The sequence below is a fragment of the Perissodus microlepis genome, chromosome 14, assembly GCF_051167445.1.
Source record: "Perissodus microlepis isolate ML-2025 ecotype Zambia chromosome 14, ASM5116744v1, whole genome shotgun sequence".
Lineage (NCBI taxonomy): Eukaryota > Metazoa > Chordata > Actinopteri > Cichliformes > Cichlidae > Perissodus > Perissodus microlepis.
In genome coordinates this window covers 23,302,047-23,324,516 of record NC_140474.1, presented here as the reverse complement: position 1 = coordinate 23,324,516, position 22,470 = coordinate 23,302,047, and the positions used below count along the sequence as shown (strand labels likewise).

Here is a 22,470-nt window from a genome sequence, read left to right as displayed (position 1 = left end):
TAATTCATGACACAGTAGCCTGTCGCAACGGCTCATTTGAAGGGATGCAGAGTCATTTATGAGTCATTTTGTAACAATACTGTGTCTCTCCGAATAGGTGAGGCCCATGGGGAACTCGACAAGCTTTCTACATTTTGCGGGAAGGAAAGAATGAATGATTAGCTCCTTCCAATCCCTAGTTCCAAGGAGAGTGTTTAAAGCCATAATGCAAGCAAATGTCTGGCCTAGATCTGTTCAGTAATGAGTTGGAGCTCTATGATTAGACAAATCCATCACAAATGGCACAATTTGTATAATGTTTGGAAAAACATGGCCATTTTTATTCACCACGGGAAACTTTTCAAGGGAAATAATGTTGTTGGCAGATGAATTCGCAATATTAAGACCAGACTGGTTATAGCACTCGCTCAGAGGTAAGCTTATACACACAGCAGCGAGTCCTGTCTCTGTCTGAGCTTGGTGTGCAGCGAAGAAATGCTTACTTTTTCTCTTCTAGGCTTCTCAAATAAGAGAATTGTTTCTGATTTCGACTTCAAGAATACTACATTCCCGCCTTGGCTGCAAGTGGATTAATCCAGCTAAAGAGTAATTGCCCTTGCATTGTATTGACTCTGTGCATGAGGGAATTCAAATCACTTTTAAGTTTCAGTTCTGTAGGATTGGAGCCAGTACTTCAGGCAAGTTAAGGTGTTTATGTGAGTTCATTTAATTTGGAGTAAGACTGCAATGGTCCTATTAATGGATTAAAGGGCTGCATGTAAATGTAATGGTGTGAATCTGCTGACTGCCTAGGAAAACAGAGGACAAAGCGAATAAACAGTAGCGTGCCTGCTTTTAACAAATGCCGTCAAAGTACACTTAAGCCAGCCACAAAACACTCTCGATAGCTTATTGCTGGCTGACTGTCCAACAAGAGCCACTGTGCAGGTCGATTAGGGACACGAATGTGATTGTCTCTGTTCTTGTGCTGCCACACCTGCAAAACGTTGCTTTAAACAGGATTGCATTGGTGTTATTTCTACAACCCTTTTCTCGTTTCTCATTTTGTGATATAAGCAAAACACAAATTGCTACCCAGCCTGAAGCTGCACGTAGCGTCTGCTTGAATCTGGACCTCATTGACAAACTACTGAAACATCACATGGGTGTTCATTATACTCGAGTTTGCCTGCATACAGCAACTGGATCTTACATTAGTCAAAATGTATATACTGTGTGCATGTTTGTGAAGTGACTGCACATTTCCTGCACTCTTCTCGTCTACATCGGAAGGCCTGACTTGGGCCATTAATGATTAATATTTCCCAGTGGGCACCGTAGCATAAGAGTTTTCATAAAAGCTGCTCACTGTCTAGCATTAATAGGAATGAAAGAACTTTTGAAATCTGCGAGAACAAAACTAATGGTGAAGATTTCTGTGCAGACAAAGCAGTAACTCACGAATCTCATTCTCACTGACAGACCAGTGGAAACATAAACACCAACTCAAACATCAGTTTTATTCTCCAAATATACAGAGCAAAAGCATCATAGATTCACAGACCGGTACAGTTAAAATACATCTTTTCATTTTTTTCTTAGATACAGAGGGCCACCTCCTGAAAATAGTGGTTCACCCAAAAGAGCATTTACACGTTGCCTTTTTATTACAATTACTGTATGGTTATGGTTCACTATTTATACAAATTCTTGCAATGACCATTTAAAGTACCTTCTGAGCCTCGTGTAGCATTTGCAAGTAGTTTGCGTTATTCGGAGTACAGAGCGAATCAACCAATGACGTTGAAGGGTACTCATTTGACTTCCAAAGGCATTCCTATTATACTTCCCATTTGCTTATGTGACTTGCTGCAAACTGTCTGCTGCAAACCAACCCGCACTGATTACCAATGCACCCTGCGAGACAAAGGAAACTCTGAGAGTCGTTTCCAGATGCTATTTTGTACAGGTCTTACACTTGGACTTTATTAAATTACTAACAAGGTATTGATTTGGTAGGAAAGAAAAAAGAAAGTGAGAGAAAAAGAGAGAAACTCAGTGACAGAAAGCATTTACACGGTTGAAAAAAAAGGCTTATTATGATCAGTTCAGAGGTTCAAATGGCACCTTCGCTAATGTGCTCCGTCATGCACAGTGACACCTATCATACACTGATGTAGACTTCAAATAACCCAGTTTAAAAGTCCCTTTGCAAGCGTGACAAAACCTTGAAAGTACTAATGCTGAGTATTTCTTTATCTATTTTTTCCAAGTTATTTCAAACCAAGCAACACACTTTTTGTAATAAACAAACATAACATTGGCAATGAACAGAAAAAGCCATTATAAATTCCAGCCAGTGTCTTTCCTTCACACTGCTCCTAAGCTCTGTCTGTCACCTTAGAAACATTCTTATCCAGTGTTTAACAGGCTAGTCTTTAGCATCTCTGAAAAACAGTCTACGCTCCATGCTCTGCTCTGAAAGCGGTTGCTCTGTTTTATCAGGAAAGGGCAGCAACCCCTTGTAATTGTTCCGGGTCTTTGTGTTTATTCATCTGTTATGCCCTGGCATCTGTGCAGTGCTTGTAGCCAGGCAAACAGGCGCCGCCAGCACCAGCCGGCGAGGCGTCCACAGGTGAGCAGGGCAGACTCCGTCCCCACATGGGCTTTGATTCCCAAAGACTGACATGGCACTCACATCCTCTAGTACTCTCATGCCCACTGTAGCTGTTGCCATTCTGGAGGGTGGGGGGAGGTGGGACAGAAGGCTGGCCTATCAAATATTTATCTGTTTGCTGTGCAGTGTACAGATTCTCTGGACTGGGAAAATGCATTATGTTTGGATCAGTGCAAAAGCTGCATCAGATAGAGGAAACGATCCATTTTTAGAAGGACAGCAAATTTGTTTTGTTTTCATGAAGAGAGTTGCTAAAAGTCTGTATGGCAAGTTTCAAACTGGCACATTTTTAGAATTCCGATCATGTGAATGTAAAGTAATGCATAACATACGGACACTTTATTCTGTATTTTTTTTTTAATCCCCCAAAGTAGATTGCACTGTAATTGAATGTTGATGATATCAGTGAAATAATTTAATTCTACCCTCATAAATGCGGTGAAAAATAAATGAAAAACTGCGACACCCGTACTTGACAGTCATGGTGGTGCCAAATGCAATATATTGCTGGACATCTGGGCATCTCTCAGAGGGGCTGCAAGAATAATCGCCTCTTACTGTATTTCACTTCAAAGCTGTCCCGGCTATGCTTAGCTTCTCATCCTATAGCCTCGTGTGTGCTCGGTGTGAGTAAGTTTTCCCTGCGAGATCTGGGGGAGGAGAAAACTGCTCGCACGAGCCTTTCATGTAGTTTGTGTGAAACGGCGAGGTTGATGATTTTTTGTTTTGTTTTGGACAGGAAACAAAGAAAGGAAACATCGTCTGTCTTTACAGTTCTGATGCCATGTGGTGTTTGTTGAGCTCTGGAATAGTGGAATCTGAATGAGAAAGAAAGAAAAGCCCGGAAAAAAATTATATACAGAGAAAGACAGCATTAGAGATTTATATACAGTCTGCTAAGTGCCAAGCTGGATTATCAGCGTTGAAACAGAGCTTTTTGTCTTAAGCTGTACAATGGGCACCAATCCATTTGTAAAATTAGAGTCCAAACCGCTGCCACTCAAGTGGAAAACCCCATTCAAATGCCTTGAATATAATCATATGTAAAGTGCTTACAACAACAACTTGCTTTTGTTGGAAACACGGTGCTTGTTTTTTCATGGGTTGAGAGGCAGATTTTGTAGTTTCAGGCTCACACAGGTTCATTCCAATTGACTGCTGCACTACATATGGAACAACTACCTTATTAGGTTTTTTAAAAATAACCATTTATAGTTTTGTGTGATGTTTCTGTTTGATTTGACAAAACAAAGATGACAATGACATTGTGAGCCACCATTTTTAAGTCTTTTTTTTCTTTTTTACAGTAATTTTTCAGGAAGTCCGCTATATTTTACAGATCTGATAAAATAACAAACAGTATGGCTTGAAAGTAAGACCTTGAAAGTGCACAGACATAGGAGGCTACTGAATGCTATAATTAAATGTGATGTGGGTGCAATACGTAACTGCAGCTATTGCAAAAAAAGGATCTGTGTTTACTGTAAAGGGATGCTCTTATCAAAGCCTGTTAACACAGCTTAAGGTCAACAGCAATCTATGGTAGCATCCATGTGTTGTAGCATTAAGACTAAAATACGTTGGCTCTTTAGCTACACGGCGTCTGCAGTGTTCCTTGCAAACCCTTTTTGATCAAAGCATGTGCAGTGTTGGACTATGACACCAGGTGAACTATGACAGGCTCATCTTAAGCATTTTACACAAAGTACGAGTGTTTCTGGTGCAAGTTAAATCACTATTCTGATTATACTCTCAACTAAAACAATTACAGTGCCAGTGATTGAAAAATAAAGCCGATCCATACATGTCACACAAGTGTGGATAACAAAAACTAAGAATGCACCCAACAAGCCATCATCAGCCCCCACAGCAGCTCTGAATGAATAGCAGACATCAAAATAAAACCATTTTTTTCTCTAAATTTGCTTGTTATGTCCCTTGATGAGCAGCACAATCACACATAGGTATACAGTCAGGATGCACTAAGCTCCAGCGTCAACAGTGATATCGACAAAAGCAATGGGATAACCACACAATAAGAAGCTAAAATATCATGTTTACATTTCCTTTAGCAGGGAACCTCAAGTATATGGTTGATGGTCTGTGGTGTTACAAGGAGAAATTCACAAGTACAACTCATTTTGGCTTTCCTGCTGCAGTTTCGGAGCTGGATTTTGGCGCAGTGACACCACGGTGGATGCAGCTCCCCCACCTGAAGAACTGATGGGGTACATCAATCTGGCTTTGTCAAAGTTTGTATTGACCCAGTTCAAGCAGTTCAAATAGACCCTCAAGGCAAGTAGATGTGGACAAGAAGAGGCGCTCATGTCTCATTTATAGTCATCCATGAGGGAAATCAGAGTCAGAAATTAGACGCTAGAAAAGAAATTACAGTCGCGTATGTACACTGATATTCTTTTATCACAGAGTCTCAAAGTAAAATAATGACTCAGGGATTTAAAATGAGATCTCGGCCCTTCTTTATCTGCTCAGCTCTGTGGCCCAGATACAGCTGCGGAGAGGAAAAACAACCGTTGTTTTCAGCGCTTGAAACGTCTGTGGGCATATGGAGGAAGTTTTCTTACACCTACACAGGAGACGAGTTTGAACAAGCCGAGCTTAATGTACAGTGTTTAAAGGGAAAGTGGGAGTGGAGGAGAGAAAAAAAGGTGTTGTTTTAACAACTTAAAACCACATGCACATTGAATTTTGTGCTTCAAACTACAAGAGAGCAGCAGGACACTGGCTTGCGCTCATTAGCAGACAGTTTGCGCTGAGTGCCAAAACACTCATGACAACACTTCCAGTTTTTCTTCTTCAAAAAAGCGAAAGTGGTCCATCCCAAGGGTGCTGATTGTCACAGAAGCCTTGTTTTCCTGCCCTCTGATCGGTCAACAGTGTCACTGCAAAACCCAAAAGTTTAAACGCTGTACTCGTGCAGTGTTTGTGTTGGCAAATAACCTCTCTGTGGCACAAAGCAGGGAGTTGATGAGTTGAGCATGAGCGAAATATAAGGCTTCTTGATCCTTTTTTTTTTTTTTTTTTTTGGGACACTGGGAAGTCTAAACAAGTCACATGGTGCATTAAAGCCCCAGTGTCTTCAGGCATCCACAGAAAACACCTACTGACATTGTTCTTTTTAGGCGCTCCTCGGAGCTGGTTCTTTCAGTTTTACAATCCTAGCTGGTTTGTTTCACCCCGTTCCAAAAGCCCTTCCCTCCCAAGAGGTCAGACATGGGTCTGCATGCGCTTCTGGAGGGGTCGGGTGAGGTCTGAGTTCTGCGAGGAGGATTGGGAATAGTGGGATGAGGAGGAGGCGGAGGCCTTGCTGTCTTTGTCGAACTGCACGTAGCCGTCTGGCTTACTGTAGCTGCTGACGCTGCTGTCGCACTGCGTGTCGATAAAAGAGCTGGAGTCGCTGAGCGAGCCACGCTGGAACTCCCGCTCGCAAAGCTCAATGGAGCTGCTGCCCATGCCCAGCACGAAGCGTTGGCTGTAGTCATACAGTCGGTTGGGACCAGCTCCAAGAGTGGAATAGATGTTGGTGAAGGACATGCCCGTCGGTACCCGCTGCTTTCCCAGGGTACCTGTGTTGGTGGGGTTCCTCACCTCAGTGGTAGGGTTCCCTGTCATGGTAGGTGTGTGATGCTCCTTGAAGGTATTTACACTGTAGTAGCCATTTGTAGGGTCCTATTGAAAACACATGAAGGAAAGATTCTTTAGAGCTATACATCTATATATCACATATGCACACAAAAGAAAAAGAAGAAAGGGAAGAAAAACAAACAAATCTTATTTGTTTATATGTGAATGTACCTCTATCCTCAAAGCGCAACAGAAGTCAAGGTCAAACTGACAATAATTAACATTCAAACTGCTGAAATAAATAAGGAACGAGTCTGCGGTCTGTGTAGGAAAAAAATTAAATAACTTTAAGAAAGAAAGACAAGAAAAAACAACACTGGTGAGGCTTAGGGGTAGGATTTAGTTAGCCCCCACACAGACCTTAAAATCATGTGTCTTGCTAATTAGGCAGGCCTTGATGATTCATAGTTTGGCATCCAATGTGTCATAGCAAAGTTCACTCTCATACTGGCTTTAATTGGACCTAAATGGATTGTAGTGTTTATAATTTCATGTATGCACCTAAATGGCTTCTGAGACCAGAGCCGTGCCACTTGTTTGTCTGCTTGGCTGCAGGCACTGTGCTGTTGCTAAGGGTCCAGTTAGGGTATGTGTCAGGTTTTTTTTCTTCTTCTCTTTTTTTCATGTCCTTGTGTGAACGGATGTAAATGTCAAGCATAGTGAGCATGGTGGCAAATCCCAAAAGAAGAATGCTCATAATGGGGAAATGAGAGAGACGACCTGAGAGGATGCTCGTTATGCTTGTCATTACCAGAAAGCAGACAGGTAGATTGTTTGCGCCTGCCCTTTATCACTTGTTCAGTCCCCTTTTGCTCTTGCCTCATGCAAGGTGTCATTAGCCGGGATCAAAAAAAAAAAAATCAAGCATGACAGAGAGACAAGGTAAGAAGGCTAAAACAACAGAAGTGCACTCGAGAACGATAATGTCAGCAGTCATTTGGACAAAACAAAAACGTTTGTGTGAGGCTTGTCGTCTCCAGCAAGTTGAGCGTGAAGAGACAAGATCTTCACAAGATGACCTGCTTAAGTTCAAACCGAGTATCAGAACGGCAAAGAAAGATGATTTAAATGATTATGAATGTGACAGACAGGCTGGTCTGAATACTTCAGCAACCGCTGATCTAATGGCACTTGCATGAGTTTTACAAAGAATCACCCCCAAAAAAGAAAATAGCCAGTGAGTAGCAGTACTCTTGGAAAAATGCTTTGTTGATGTCAGAGGTCAGAGGAGAATGGCCGCATTGCTTCGAGTTGTTAGGAAGGCCACAGTAACACTCACTAGAAATAAGATCTGCAGAGGAGCATCTCTAGAGCAGACGGGCTACAGCAGCAGAAGAGCACACCGATTGTCACTCCTGTCAGCTAAGAACAAGAGACTGAGGCTACAATTCCTACGGGCTATAGACAATTGGAAAGAACAATTGTCTATAGCCAATTGGCTGCACCATTCAGATGGTAGAGTTAGAATTTGGCATAAAGAATGGATCCAACCCAATCTGTGTCAAGTGTTTAGGCTGGTTTTTCTTGATTTAATGGTGTGGGCTGATATTTTCTTGGCATACTTTGGGCCCCTGAATGCTTTAACCTATCAGACTATTGATAGGGTATAACATTATACATTATTGGGTGGGTGAAGAAACATCATTTAGCTTTTTATAATTAATCTGTATCAATCTGTATGGAATAACACAAAAAATAATTACTGCATTTCAAACAGGCGATGCCCTCTAAAATCTGTCACTACTGGCATTATCCCTTCATGAATGCTCAGTCCTGAAGAATATTTTAGCGCTTATGCTCTGCACATGCCCTCTGCACCTGCTTGACCTGCGATGTGCTCCCATGGTTTTTTGTTTTTTTTTGCTAATCAAGTAGTCAGCTCTACTAAAGAGAAAAAAAAAAGTAGTATAGAGGCATCTACTTGCACACTGGCTGCCAGACCGCCTACATTCTCCCATCAGACCTTCATCCCTGCTGTGAGGCTTGCATAAACAGGCTGGAGTGGTGCTCACTCCACAGGCCATCTGGCAGGTCTGTGCCCACTGTGCCCCACAGCGGTGGCCATCTCACTCCCTGCTAGCAATATGTCCACTGCTAAAACACTCTTTCAGGACCTGCTGGCCATCATTAAAAATGTGTCAGATCTTAGATGCTGATGACAGGTACATTGATGACCAACAGCCACCGCTGTTATGGCATAGCCTAGCTTCCATCCTGTTTTACAGGGCAACATAATGAAGCCTCACTCTTGAATCAGTCCAGAGCTGTAAGGTGGTCACGTATCCCCAATGGACCATTAGGATCATTCAACCGGAGCGCCGCTGCTCATATGCACAAGGCTGCTGAGACAGTGGAAAGGGAAAGAAGGTAAATGGTACTATTTCAGTGCTGGTGCATAAAGAGAGGATCAGACAGCACATTGTCGCTGTCTGTTTTACTGACCTATCTGCAGATGTTTTTCAGATAAGGTGCTAGCCCGATCTATTTTATGCTACTGCCATCACATCTTGTCACACAGGATTCAGCAAGAGATCCCTTGTTTAAGTGCTATCTGAAAGGATCTGAGATTGTGTTCTCTTGTCAACTAGCTGGCATTTACCCCAGTGCCTCACCTGCTGGAAAACCCCAGTTCAAGCCAGGTGAAATCTGTCTGGAAATGCGGTCTTCCTCTGCTTTATCCTTACTTTCACTGAGAGAATTAGTGACCTCACGCAGGTTATCAGTGTCACTATCTTTGTTCTCTAATAGGGATGTCTAGGGCAGGGCTACTTTACAGCCAAATCCCTCTTTTACACCTAAGAGCATGAACTACTCTTTTAGGACAGAGGCTATCTTACTACAGGCCTTTTTTCTCCACAGTAATGTAGAAGAGGTGTTTCAACGGCTCTGCCTGGTGCACACTCGGTCTCATTATGTTTTGCCCACGGATAGTAGACAGACACAACAGCTGCTTGTCCACCACAGAGGACACTTGCTGTTTAGCGCTGGTTTTTTCACAGTCTGTATGATGCTGTCACGCAAGCCTACATACATGCAGCAGCAGAAGCAGACCTTCTGGCACACATATGGCTTCCGTGTGCGCGCTGCAAGAACTTTATCCTCATCCACAGTCTTTCTCCGAGGGATGGAAGTGTCGCACATCTGCACAAGACCATGTGCATCTTTCCATGCCCCTTCATGCGTTTCTATCTGCACACTGTATCTGAGTCCTGACAGACTCAATCCCTTTTAAGCATGCTAGACAGTTGATGACGTGTTGTCAGATCTAGCCTTTTCATGCACGTGCCATGAGATGTTCCACTAATCCCATCATTGTTTTTTAAAGGAGTGTTTTCCACCCAGAGATCCATGGTAAATGAAGAACACCTGAACGCTTTAACGCACTTCACACACAGCTGCAATCTGATGTCCTTTTACTGTGTGTAGACATTGCTGTCAGCAGTGGGGCATTGGCCACAACCAGCTATGTTCTTATCTTATTATTTAGCGAGAGACTCTAGGAGATGCTCTGTCAATATTGGCATAGCGCTATAAGATGCAGGTCCCACTGACTTGGCCTGTGTTGCTTCTTTGTGATAAAGAAAAAGTTGACTTATTGGTAGCAGATCTCGGGTCATGCAGTTGCTTTGAACAGAAGAGACCTAAGAAATCCTTTTGTGAAGCAGAAAATTTCTTCTTGAAAATTTTGCTTAATACCAACAACTAGAGGACTACACCTATATTCTATCCTGTATTCCTTCTCTCTCCCCAACTGATCACAGCAGATGGCAGGGAGTTTTTCCTTCCCAAAGTGCTTCTCATAAGAGGTCATATGATTGCCGTGTTTTTCTCCGTATGTTTTATTGTAGGGTCTACCTTACAATATAAAGCGCCTTGAGGCGACTGTTGTTGTGATTTGGCGCAGTATAAATAAAATTTAAATATTCATACAATGTGTTTTTACCGTACATAACCTGTGATAGTTTATATTGAATTGGTGACCAAGTGAAAATCCAAAGGTTTTAAACTGCAGTATTAATATTGACCAAGACTAGAAAAACTGAAACATGTAGAACAGATGGTGGCCATCCTTCACTTGATGGTACTTAAAAGGGTTTCGAGATCTGCAAAACTCAGCATGAATCATTTATTACAAGCGGTTAAGTCTCTTTACATGCGATAGGAGAACTAAAGTGACCCTAGGTAAAGTGCCTCACATCTGTTTTACTGCCATGTAAATGGGAAGGTGGAATTGTTTTAAGTGCATTTTAACCAGAAAATCCCTTAAGATTAAAATCTCTTCTTCAAAGGACACCTGGTCAAAAGGTGCATCATTCCAAAACTTTATTACGTCCACTGACATATTGAATAACAAACATTTCATTAGACGCGATTGCAATGACATATTTGCCAACGAGTCTGCTGTAGAGCTCCAGATAATTATGAAAATAAAATGAAGAAGAAACATCTCCACGAGGTTAAGAGGCTCACATTTTCTAAATAGAGCATTTGTCTCCTGTTCTTTGCCACCATGAACATGGAGTAAGACTCACCTGCTCATGGCGTCACCACCTGTTAAGTGTTTTTGTGATTTTCTGATAGATGTCTTTAAAACAACACGACCCCCATCCACTAGTGTCTCTAAGTCCAACCGCTCTCTGATTTCATGAGCCACTTTGGCTGAGAAGCTAATTATTAAAATCAAACCCATAACAGGAATAATTTGCCTCTGGACTTACTTTGGAAAAACTCATGTGTAGCAGAAGAGGGATTAATGCTTTTCAGCTATTTTAGTTCCAGAGCTGAAGACCACCATCTGCCCCAAAGGCATTCTCTCTCTTCCTCTCACCACTTCTTTTTTTCTTTTTTGTCTTTCCACTTTTGTTCTCCTATGTTCGCGCCTTCACGCTGTCATCATTCACAAGCCGTACCTTTATGTGCTGATACTCCTTCTCTTCCTCTTGCAACACCTCCAGCTGCTTCAGAACAGATTCCTGCTGGAACTCTTCTCGTTCAACCTACGTAGAAATCAAGCAAAGCATCTAAGAATCTGTGTAGCTTCCCAAGCTCTCCCACAAAAAGAGACATTTTGAGATGGATGGGTTCAACTTTTATCACTTGTTCTTTAAAAAAAAATCACTCAGACATGCTTCACCTTAACTCTGGGCTTGCAGGCACCATTAATAATTTATCCATGAATATCTTTTATTTATCTTTACAAAATGCAGATTTGTGAAGTAGATACGCTCATTTTCTCGCTCTAACATCAAGTGTCGACCGTATTTTGTAATTTGAAAAGAAATCATTATTTTGAAGGAAAAATTTAATCCAAGAGCTTTAACTACAAATAGACCAGCCCTGGAGCAAACTGCATTAAATCCAAAACACTGGTAGAGCTCAAAAGAGGAAGCTGTTCTTTTTGTGTCTAGCAGGCATGTGGATGCAGAGAGTACACCCACTGTAGGATTACCCAGTATACATCAGCATCCCCATAGTTAAAATGTATCGGGGTCTGTTCTCCTCACAGCGTCGTTGTTATCATGATGATATATATACACCCTACGCCTTGACAGCACATATACAACCCGCATGCCTTTCTGTTCTTCCATTACTCATGAAGTGAAGTATTCCACAGAAAATCCCCATACTAATTGCAGACCGCATTCATTACCTGTCCGCCAAAGAGAACATGCAAAAACAGAGCCGAGATTCAATATTTGCAAAAGAACATGAGAAGAAGTAAAGTGAAAAATAGTATTTTGTGACACTCACACTCACCATCAGTTGTTTCATGGAGGTGTGCTCTTCATTTTCTCGGGCTGCATTGTGGTCCTTGTGCACAATCTCCACCCGGATGTCATTTTTTGCCGACACGACTCCTTTCAGATCTAGCATAAGCAGACGCCACATATATCTTAATAAGACGGATAAACACTGTTCTTTATTTGTTGACATTATAATTTCCCCCCAGTGCAGTTTGCAGTGTTACAGAATTTAACAGAGATCCCTGGGTTTGTTTTGTTAGAGCTCTCCCACTTCCCGAAGACAACACAAAGCGTTATTAATCACTTGTTTCCTGCCAACACAGGATTATGTTTGTTTTTTTTTTTCTGCATATATATGCAATCTCACATAGCCTTCCTCGGTGGCTCATTCTGTTTGGGACAAAGCTGGTGTTATACTGTCATATAACAAAGTCTTACTTTCTGTCTTAATTTTGCTTGCAAGTTCTCTCTGGTGAGCACAGATGGAGACGGGCAGTGAGGGCATAACCAGGTGCGCTTCCTCTGTAGTGTACAGACAATAGACATGCTGAAGGGACCAGTAGCACAGTGTGGTTCTTGGATAGAGATAGTGGCTGAGTGCCTCTAACCTGAGTCACTTGGTACTGTATATGGGTGGGTGGCAATGAACACGGCGCATGATGTAAATAGCTTTAAATGAATGCAGCCAGACTGAGAGTGCATGAAATGAGCCCTTATCACAATCTGTCTATCTCGGCACCAAAAAAAAAAAAAGATGTCCATCACAACCACTGATTTCATCTCCTATTAAATGTGACACTACGTTCCTGAAAATAACTTGCATCGGTAATTTCTGGCTGGCGATGCCTCCGTGTGTTTGATTTTTATGTAGATGGCCCATTTTTAAGACACCTCAAGTCACAATTTGCGAACGATCCAATTTGTAAAACATTAAAATTAAAACTACATAGATGGACATTTTTTTATGTGCTTGTGGAAATAAATGCAGTGCTTTAGCATGCATGCTTCAGAGGCAACACTGGAAAGGAGACGTACTTCTCTGGGAGCGGGTGCAGCAGAACGCTCCGATGGTGCCCATGAGGACAATGACGGCCACGAAAGCTCCCACAGCAATGCCGATGATCACCGCCACTGGGAGAGATTCTGTATAGAGCAACAACAACAAAAAACAAACATGTTCTTCTACAATGACTTAACAACAACATTTTATATGCACTTCAGTGTATTCAATGAATTCAATGTATGACATGTTACAGGTGAGGACACAACAACATACAGTTAGAATGTAAAAGCCACCTTTCTTTTTCAAACACACACACATTCACACTCTCTTCTCCTCCTGTCGTCCTCTTTAAGTCGGATTTTTTACTACCGAGACATTATTCACTGGGCACAAAACCAGATAATTTAAATAAGTACAGCGGCACAGGAAAGGAAAAAAACCCTCTATGTCGAAACAATAATTCAAACAAAAACTAATTACCAAACCTTTTTGTTATATGTGGAGGTAAACATTATACACACAGTAATATTGTCTCATTATCGCACTGTTTGATAACTTTTAATTTACACTCATTTAGACTAATAGACGCATTTAACTGAGGGCTTTTATTTCCATTGAGTCGAACGCAGGAGTGTGTGTGCATTTGTGAAGCGTAATCGTCCCCGTGTGTTCCTTGTTTGCAAGTAGGAAGAGACTAAACCAGCTGGCATATATCTATATGCTCTTCCAGTAGAAAAGCTCCTCATTAAAATATACTTTAATGAGAACCCAAGTTTCCAGCCCACATTTCTGACCTTGCTGTATTTTAAACAAACGCAAACAACCAAGTGCTCTTCCTACACCATTAAAGCCCATTTAATGTCTTCATTGATCAATGTCACTTTCACATAAGCAGCTTATAATTTATCATTTGCGATAAGTGGATAGAAAACACAGCTTCCCCGACGGTAGAGGTGGAAAGGTCACAGATACAAAGTATTCATATTTAAAGAAAGGAAAGAGTGTCTTCTTTTGTTTGTTTGCTATTTTTTAACTGAAGGAAACCAAGTTCCATATTAAATTTTATATTGGGGTCTATGCTAAGAGACAAGAATTAGAAGACATTCACTTAATACCAGTTTTTCTGGAATATATGTAATCATGACTTTTACAGGGATTTAATTGCAGGAATTTACAGTGCTATTGTTTAGAATGCTCACTATGACCTAAGAATGATAAAAATCGGGATTCGTGCACAATTTAACATGTATGCAAAAATGCATTCGCACTAAAACACGCATGCGCAACCTCACACGCAACACAGTCGACGACACTGGATTTGGTCACCTGCAACAATGTACATAAAACGCCACTTGGTCACTCTCTAAAAAACCACAGCCACGTGATTTGAATAAGAGGAAGCTGGAACCTGTCGAACCTTGGCTCCCACCTTGTTCCTTAAGGCGTATGATCTCGGTGTCAGAGCCAAAGCTGTTCCACGCGGTGCAGTTGTAGATAGTCTGAAAGTCTGCCGGGACAATGTTGCTCATGGTCAGCGTGGAGATGACACCCTCCTCTGTGTTCACAGTTTCTACGGTGTAGCGGCCGGACGTTCCAGACTCTAACACCGTTTCCTTCCAAGACCAGGCCTGAAAAACAGAAAAATAAAAAAGGTGTATGTACAATGTTACTCATGATTATTATTATTATTATTTACTGTGGATCAAGTAATTTTACTCCAGGTGGGTGGATCTTTGGTCTGGTACACAGTCCAATTATTAAAGGTGACCAAGCAACCACAGAACACTTCACACAGTTGATCTGAATCCTGCTGGTCGATGCCTGGATTCACTGGAAGGTATTGCAATCAATGTAAGTGTGTGGGCCTAGTCGTTTTGTCATTCCACCCGTATGTTCGCGGCAAGCTCTTTATGCTATGTCAGCACGCTTCTCAATAGAGAAACATAATGACCATGAAAAGATCAACCTAGTGCTCTGCGATGATACGGGGAGCGTTTGGGATGTTTTGTTCTGTTACAAGGTGGTATGAATTACTGATATCAGCGTAGAATGTTAGCTCATTTTGTCTTGTGAATAGCTCAGTGATCCACAGAAGTCTAGAAGAGGCATGAATAAATGGGAATCCATTCAGGATATTCAATGCTTCTGTGGCTGGTTAAAACTCTTCTGAATGCTGTGTTAAGGTTAAAAATGGTGGGATCAAAATTGTGCCTGTTAACTGCCCATTTGTTGCTGTTGAGTGCTCAGTGAAATTTCTCCTGGATCTGTAGACCGAGCTAATGTCTAAGCAGTTTTCTTTTCATCGCAGTGTTTGAATCACAGTCCTTTTTGCATTTGACTATCGGGAGACAGCATGCAGCCACTTACACAGAGGTGCGTGCTGTGAAACAGAAGAATCTGCAAAGAAGTACTGTGGATATTTTCAGTACAGTAAATAAATCTGAGTACAAAGAACAACAAAGCAGTCTGAAGAATTCACCATTAAAAAAAAACTTGGATCAGGTCTGAAAAATAACATATTTTTTTCTTTGTAGAAGATGGAGTGCAAAAATGCTGGAATTCTTGCGTCCTTTAGCACATTTTGCATGCAAAACAAAAATTTTTGAAATATAAGTGAATTTCTTGTCATGGCTCTTTGAAAAGCCAGTATTGAAATAACTTTCTTTTTTATTCAATGGAGAAAAAAAGTCCAATTCTGAGTCTGTTCTGTGGATAGAAATGCAAAACATGCGTCATGTAAGATGTGGTTAAGTCGACTTTACTCTTTAGACCTTGATTATTTTAAATGCAATTGCAGCCTCGTGAAAACATAAAATTAAATACACATTGAAACATATTTTGAGCCGATAATATGTGAACTGATGAAAAATAAATTTTTAAGCGAGAAGCACTCGGAGAACTCAAACCTCCCCCGAGGCAGTTCACTCAGTTTTTTCATTCTTTTCAGGGAATATTTTTGTATATTTCTATATATTCATTTTGTTTTCTTTGTTTTTCAAGAAGTTTGTAGCGCAGTAAAAATCAGATACGGGTAGCGTGACAGATGCTTGCTTTGATTACACAAACATTATGTAGGAGTAGATAATGGATAATAGGTATTGATTTGTAAATAACTGAACATGAATAACTTGAGCTTATTATATAATATTATTATACTAAAGCATATATCCCCCAGGAACTCGCTGGGCAACTCGTTCTCTTTCTCTCAACAATACTTTCTTTGAAGATATAACATATGTTGGGGTCAACTTGAAAGAAAGGCAGGTGTTAAATGTATACATGAGGTCAGAGGTCAAATGTGACATGATATTTGGATGCAAATTATAATGGGACACTCGAATCCCCATATACAATATATATCATTTCCTGAATGTTGCGATTGCACACAAAGGCAGCAGAATTTTAAGCACAGTTTTAAAGATAAAAGACATTTTAAGTACGTTTGACCCTATTTGACCTTGAAGAAGAGGTCGTAGGTCCAAAGTAACATGATATTTAGAATCACCATATATCATTCCCTATATATCAGTATGCTCTCAATAAAAAACGATGGCATTAAGAAACAGTTTTAAACAGCTCCATTCATTATACAGTTTCTAATGTTGATTTATTGCATTTATTTCTATGAAAATTTAACATACATATACAAAATAATCAATATTTTTTCAGGGGGTCTTAATACAGAGTGCATTGGTTTTTGAGGTAATATTTAGATGTTTATTTTGAAGTATAAAGCATATTTATTTATGCTGAATGCAGAGTAGGGAAGAGAGATTTCTATTTTAACAAAAGCAACACCTTTAACTTGGAGCCTTGAGAAACATACAATAAGGGAAACAGGTGTGAAAGTCAAAGTCCACCATCACAGTATTCAAACTTTATTCTAAAAAGACTAAAATCAATGTGTTTGAATGACTGCACAGTGTAAAACCAGCAGTATCATAGAGTTGTTTCCCCCATGCGTGGTATACAATATGGACATCTCCTTGCCTGGTTCTATTTGAGGTTTCTTCCTGACAAAAAGGTTTTTTTTCTTCCCACTGTCGCCAATTGCTTGCTCATAAGAGGTTGTCTGATTTTACCTTTACCTTGCAAGCCGTGAACTGATTGATGGTTATGAAATAAAACTGTACTGAATTTCTGTTTAAATTAAAACAAAATCACTAATATAACTAAATCAAAAGTGACGTTATTGAGTTATCACACAGTTTTTATAGGCCCACCTGAAATAAACGCGGTATTAATGACACTGCTGGTTAATGTTGAGCATTAGTATAACAAAATACACATCAGATGACAAAGTACGGCAATTAACCACGCTCATACATGCATGCACAATATGGATACTCACGGAAAGCGCGCTTATTAATTGTGTTTACATTGTACGAGCGCCATTAATCTTAACATGATCAGCGCAACACTGCTCACATGCGTGCATTAAATGAGAACCGTAGGATCAAGAGTATATTTTTAGGATCCTCTTTCATGGCAAAATCCTCAGAATCTCAAGTATGTGAGCCAGACAGTCCGGATGTACTTACAATGCGGTCCGGCGGAGGTGTACTTCGGATGAAACATTTGATTTGTCCTTTCTCTCCATGTAAAGCTTGCTGAGTCTGTGTGCTTGAGATAGTAGGCGGCCCTGAAAAAGAACAACCATTAAAAAAAAAAAAAAGTTAGAAGATGAGCCACAGAAATTGAAACATGAATAATTAAATTTAGTTTCAGGTCATGTGACAAATCCTCTCAACTGAATTCTTGGTGGAAGATTATATTCTAAATGTCTCCTATTTCAAGCGGTAACACCTGAAGTGTTCTGTAATTTGGGACTCCTGAGGAAGATTATATTGCTGTGAGATATGAACTTGCCTCATCCCTTAGTACAATCTAGCCAAGGGCACACCAGTACTGAACAAAGGGCATAAGTGGCAGCTTAGACTTCATTCTGGATAGAGAAACTGTTGATTTATGGCTGGCTTGATTTCTCCCGCTGAGATAAACGTTGTTCTTCGAGTGTAATCAGGACTGCACAGATGGAAAGAGAAAATGCCATTGTGGGGAGATAACACCCCTTGTCACAGTGTTTCACCTCAATCAATGTGCTTGCAGCAGAGTTGACCCCTGAACCAATAAGTCGTCAAATAAACATTTAAAGCCAAAGCTCGCTATAGTTGCCCAGAATGACCTCTATAACTGAACTAATCACAGTATCGATCAAGATATTGTAAAACAATATCCAACATTTTATTATATCAAACTGTATTACGGCCTTATTATTGCAGTCAATTTTATAGCCATCAACTGACATTCTGTATAATCCGATTTTCTCAAATTGAGCCTGATCAAATGGAATGGCTTTATTAGCATTACAAACTACCCAGGCAAGGCAAGTTCATTCAACAAGTGCTGGGGCTACTGGACTTCAAGCCAGCATATGCTAAACCTTGGTCAGGCTACAAAATCTTGCCTGACAAGGGCAGCTCAGCCTAAACGACTGGTCTGCTTGCCATCTGGTCTTGAGGCTTACTCACACCAGGTGACAGCACTAATATGAAGACAAGCTGTCACACATAACCCAATTCCATCACTCATGTGATTTTTCCCCCTCTTTTTGCCCTGAACTCACAGTGAGTAAAATTGGTAGAAAGGCAAGGTACCGAGCCTATGCTTTACACTTACAGTGTGATATTTAAAGACTAAATCAACCTGTGGAGGGAATGTTTGTTTCAAGCACGCCATACACATTAATTTCCACATAAATTCTTTTACAGTAAACTAAGAGTAGTATGATGGCAGCTGGTAATAGCTTCTTTCACAAATTCAAACCTTCATAATGCTGTTTGAATGTGAGGTGCTGATAACACTTTTCTCTCCTCTTAATTAGCTGCTCCCACCTTCAGTCTGATATTTCAAATTTGAATATCTTCAAAAGACAGAAATCCAACCTGACTGAAATAACGGGGCATGTCTGAGAAAAAAAAATCACATTCACTAAAATCATCATCCTTGACTTTAATCATGTTACTGGGGAAAAAAAATCCCAACATCCCTGAAATTCTTTGAATTAATTTCACTTTATAGTCCTCTATAGTACTTTAGTTATTTTTATAGTGAATTTTCTTTTCATAGAGTGGACATAATTCACTTAAAACCCCCCAAAACAAAACAGCAAAAAATAAACATGATCACATCATTACAAACTGACATAATTGCTTACATCCACCTCTGCTTCCTTGCTTTTAAAAGCTGGGTTATTACAGAGATGCTCCTGCATAAATAGCACTGGTAAAGGCTTCCATCGGGTCCTTTATATTTGATTTAAAAAAAAAAAAGCTTTTAAAAAGCTGTTAAAATCAAGCGTTTTGTGAGTCTCTTGTGATGGCTAAGGTTAAAAACATGGGTTTGAGTTTGAGGGTGTGGCAAGTGAGGTAGCTTCTTGATTAGTGAGACAACTCACATCCCCGCCGACTTCCCTCAAACTCCCGCTCTCAGCCATCTCTCTGACGATACATAATTGCAGTTTATTACCTGTCTCTTATTAAAATGAATTAGCATTTTAATGAGACTTTGCCAGATGGTGTCTTGGTATGCTACTGGAGGATGCTGGAAGGCTGCTACTGCTGCACGCTGAATGATGCAGACACTTTAAGAAAAATGGATTGAGAGCTGCTCCTCTTCTTTCACTGCTTTGCCAACATGGAATGATAGTATGAATGCGGGATGTGTGTTTCATAGTCATAATAAGGGGGTTTATATGCATGATCTATATGTACTAACCTGTTATTACAAGATGGAAATAAGTATGTGGTTAGCATGGACTCCAACTGTCAACGCACAGCAAGATCAATTGCTTGCAGGCTGCAAAAGGGTGGTGGAAGTGACTGGGGAGGATCTATTCTATGGATCAGAGCTGCAAATGAGAATTATAATTAGATAGCTTTATCTCACTGGCTCAGCCGGGGCTGAAAGTATGTGGGTGTGTGTGTGTGTGTGTGTATGCCAGAGCGTGTGCGTAAAAAAACGTGTTTGCTGCTTGCACTATGTGATCAGAGCAAAAACACGCTAGTAGCTGAGAGGTGGGTGGCACTACAACATCAATGGTAGCAGCAGGGGAGGTAATCAAAATGTTGGGCACAATGTTTCACTCATTCATTTGAGGAGGTGTTAACTCTAGAGTGGACATTGCAATCTGATTACACAATGTCGGTGTGGGTGTCAAAATGCCAGGTCTTACATTTCCTTCCAAAACTGAGGCATCCGCTTTGAACAACAGCTTGACATTTCCTCTCTACCTCAGCGCAGCTCTTCTGATTTCTCTGTTTTCTTTTGTGATGAAAGAGAGCACAAACAGCTGCAGGGCAAGTGAAACAGAGGAAAACTATCTGATATGGTCACTGATGGCTGATGATTCCCCACTGGAGGGAACCCACGGTAATGAGAGCCTGTCTATATTTTCAAGCTGTCGCAAAGTCAGGTCTTATAGACGTTATGCAAAGAAGTCATACTTGTAAGAGCTGCGTCACACACTGCAGTGTGACAACACAGAAGACAGTAATCAGACACGGTTGTAAAGAGAAAGTGACTATATTGTTATATATTGACTATATATTGTTATTAAGCTGGTTATTACTGGCAGTGACTGTGCTTGGAATATAGTAATCCTTCTGCTGTTCCACCTCCAACTGCACTATATCACAGTGTAGTGCAGTGTAGGAAAGATAGGTCACAAATGATTTCATCTTCATCCCTGATTGGCTGAGGTAACCATCATATGTAACTTCTGCTGAAATACAAATTTTCCTGGCCTGAATCATCTGACAGCTTCGCCACATTAGCCTGCCCTGCTTGAATACATCTTTACGACAGGGACCAGACTGTATATTCTCCTTTCTATTCCTGCATGCAGCATGATCTATACTGTCTCCACACTCTGCTGTGAACACACATTTACAGTAATAACTCAGCATCACCACCACAGGCCACGGGCGCTTGTTTTATTTTCTGGCTACAAACAGTGCATTAACGACAACTGCAACTACAATCAGTATGCGCTAAGAGAATCTTTAAACATGAACAGAAAACATCAACATAAAAAATCTGGTTCAACCTAAAAAAAACACCCCCAAAACAGATTACGATTCTACACTCAAGAGCCTCTTGCTTGCCTTATGCACATAAGCATTTCTTTTGAATGAAAACAACAATCTTGGAACGATCAGTCAACAGCAACACTTAATGTTCTTATGGAAAACACTTTTGAAGAGTGAAAAAACACGTCAAGAATGAGAATGGGATTGTTTGACGATGCATCTTATTTGTACTGAATGGACACACAATGAAGGAAACGAAACGAGAACTCCACGACGCTGACAAAGATCTAGTTTTTCTTTACGGTTTTAACCTAAAGTTACCGTCGATGGCTTTGTTGAAGTAATTTTAAAAGTCATCGTCCTAATAAGTTTATAATCTGGCACAACCACATCAGCTCCAGCTATCACATGGGCACACACACACTTTCCTTACGTACACTGCTAACAATTTCAGCAAACTGTGAATTGCAGCAGGACGTGAGTACTGCGCTGATCGTTTAATTGAAAAGTGTTTCAAAGAGTTCTGACGCTTAATTTATTGAACCACAGCTGTTTTTAATAGGTTTATAACATTATTTGCACAAATGATCACTTAACCTGAAACAGCTTTAATGTGAATTCAAATTCAACTTTCAACTTGCCTATGCAAGCTCCCCTTTCCATCCACCCATCCTATGGAGCTGAGAAGAAGAAGGACAAGAGAAAGACTACAGGGAAGATTCACAGAGGTGGTGAACAAGTTTTTCTCTTCCTTCTACACTGGCTGCTTTTTCACTCATTTTCAGTCCAGTCCTTGTACCTGACCATTTTAAGAGCAATGTTATTTTGTTTGATGATGAAGCCACCTATCACCATCATCAAATTGAATCATTCAAGCATAAGAAACGTACCTAACTCAAGGGATGAACCAGTTTTGTATCTGCACATAACAGAGAACTTAGCCAAGAACCCATTTTAAATGGTATCTTTAGGTAAACTGTTATTAAGAGCCTGTTGCAAATACACATCATATGTTCTCATTTCTTTAATTAAATCCATTAAAAATGCCAAAGATAAAATAGTATTTTTGGACCAACAAGATTATTGTGCTCCAGCTGAAAGCCTGGTATAGCTCCACATTTTGTATGTTTCTGTACTGAATGCAAGGTGTCCTTAAAAAGAGCTGTGAAAACCAGAAAAGTGGAGAACAACAGAAGAAGTGGCAAGTCTAAAAACCAGATGAACAGTATCTGAAAGACATATCCTTAAGAAATAGGAAAGAAAATAAAGCAAAGACCTGCCACAGAACCTGAGAAATGCATCTGCTCCTTCATTTAATCCATCAACTGTTCA

The 22,470-nt window shown here is 40.5% G+C and overlaps 1 protein-coding gene across 8 annotated transcripts in view; it reads right to left on the bottom strand.

The window, feature by feature from the left end:
- Positions 1-1,480: 1,480 nt before the first annotated feature.
- kirrel3b (kirre like nephrin family adhesion molecule 3b) overlaps positions 1,481-22,470 on the bottom strand; it is a 167,200-nt gene continuing 146,210 nt past the window's right edge. For 2 of the 8 annotated variants that reach the window (XM_084949822.1, XM_084949825.1), the window contains exons 11-17: positions 17,590-17,690; positions 14,466-14,676; positions 13,081-13,188; positions 12,484-12,567; positions 12,053-12,168; positions 11,212-11,298; positions 1,481-6,346 (exon numbers count right to left, since the gene is read on the bottom strand). In XM_084949822.1, the coding sequence (XP_084805948.1) occupies positions 5,885-6,346; positions 11,212-11,298; positions 12,053-12,168; positions 12,484-12,567; positions 13,081-13,188; positions 14,466-14,676; positions 17,590-17,690 (1,169 nt within the window). In that variant the 3' untranslated portion in view covers positions 1,481-5,884. The remainder of the gene's footprint in view (positions 6,347-11,211; positions 11,299-12,052; positions 12,169-12,483; positions 12,568-13,080; positions 13,189-14,465; positions 14,677-17,589; positions 17,691-22,470) is intronic. The other 6 variants (XM_084949826.1, XM_084949827.1, XM_084949823.1 and 3 more) reach the window with 5 other exon arrangements.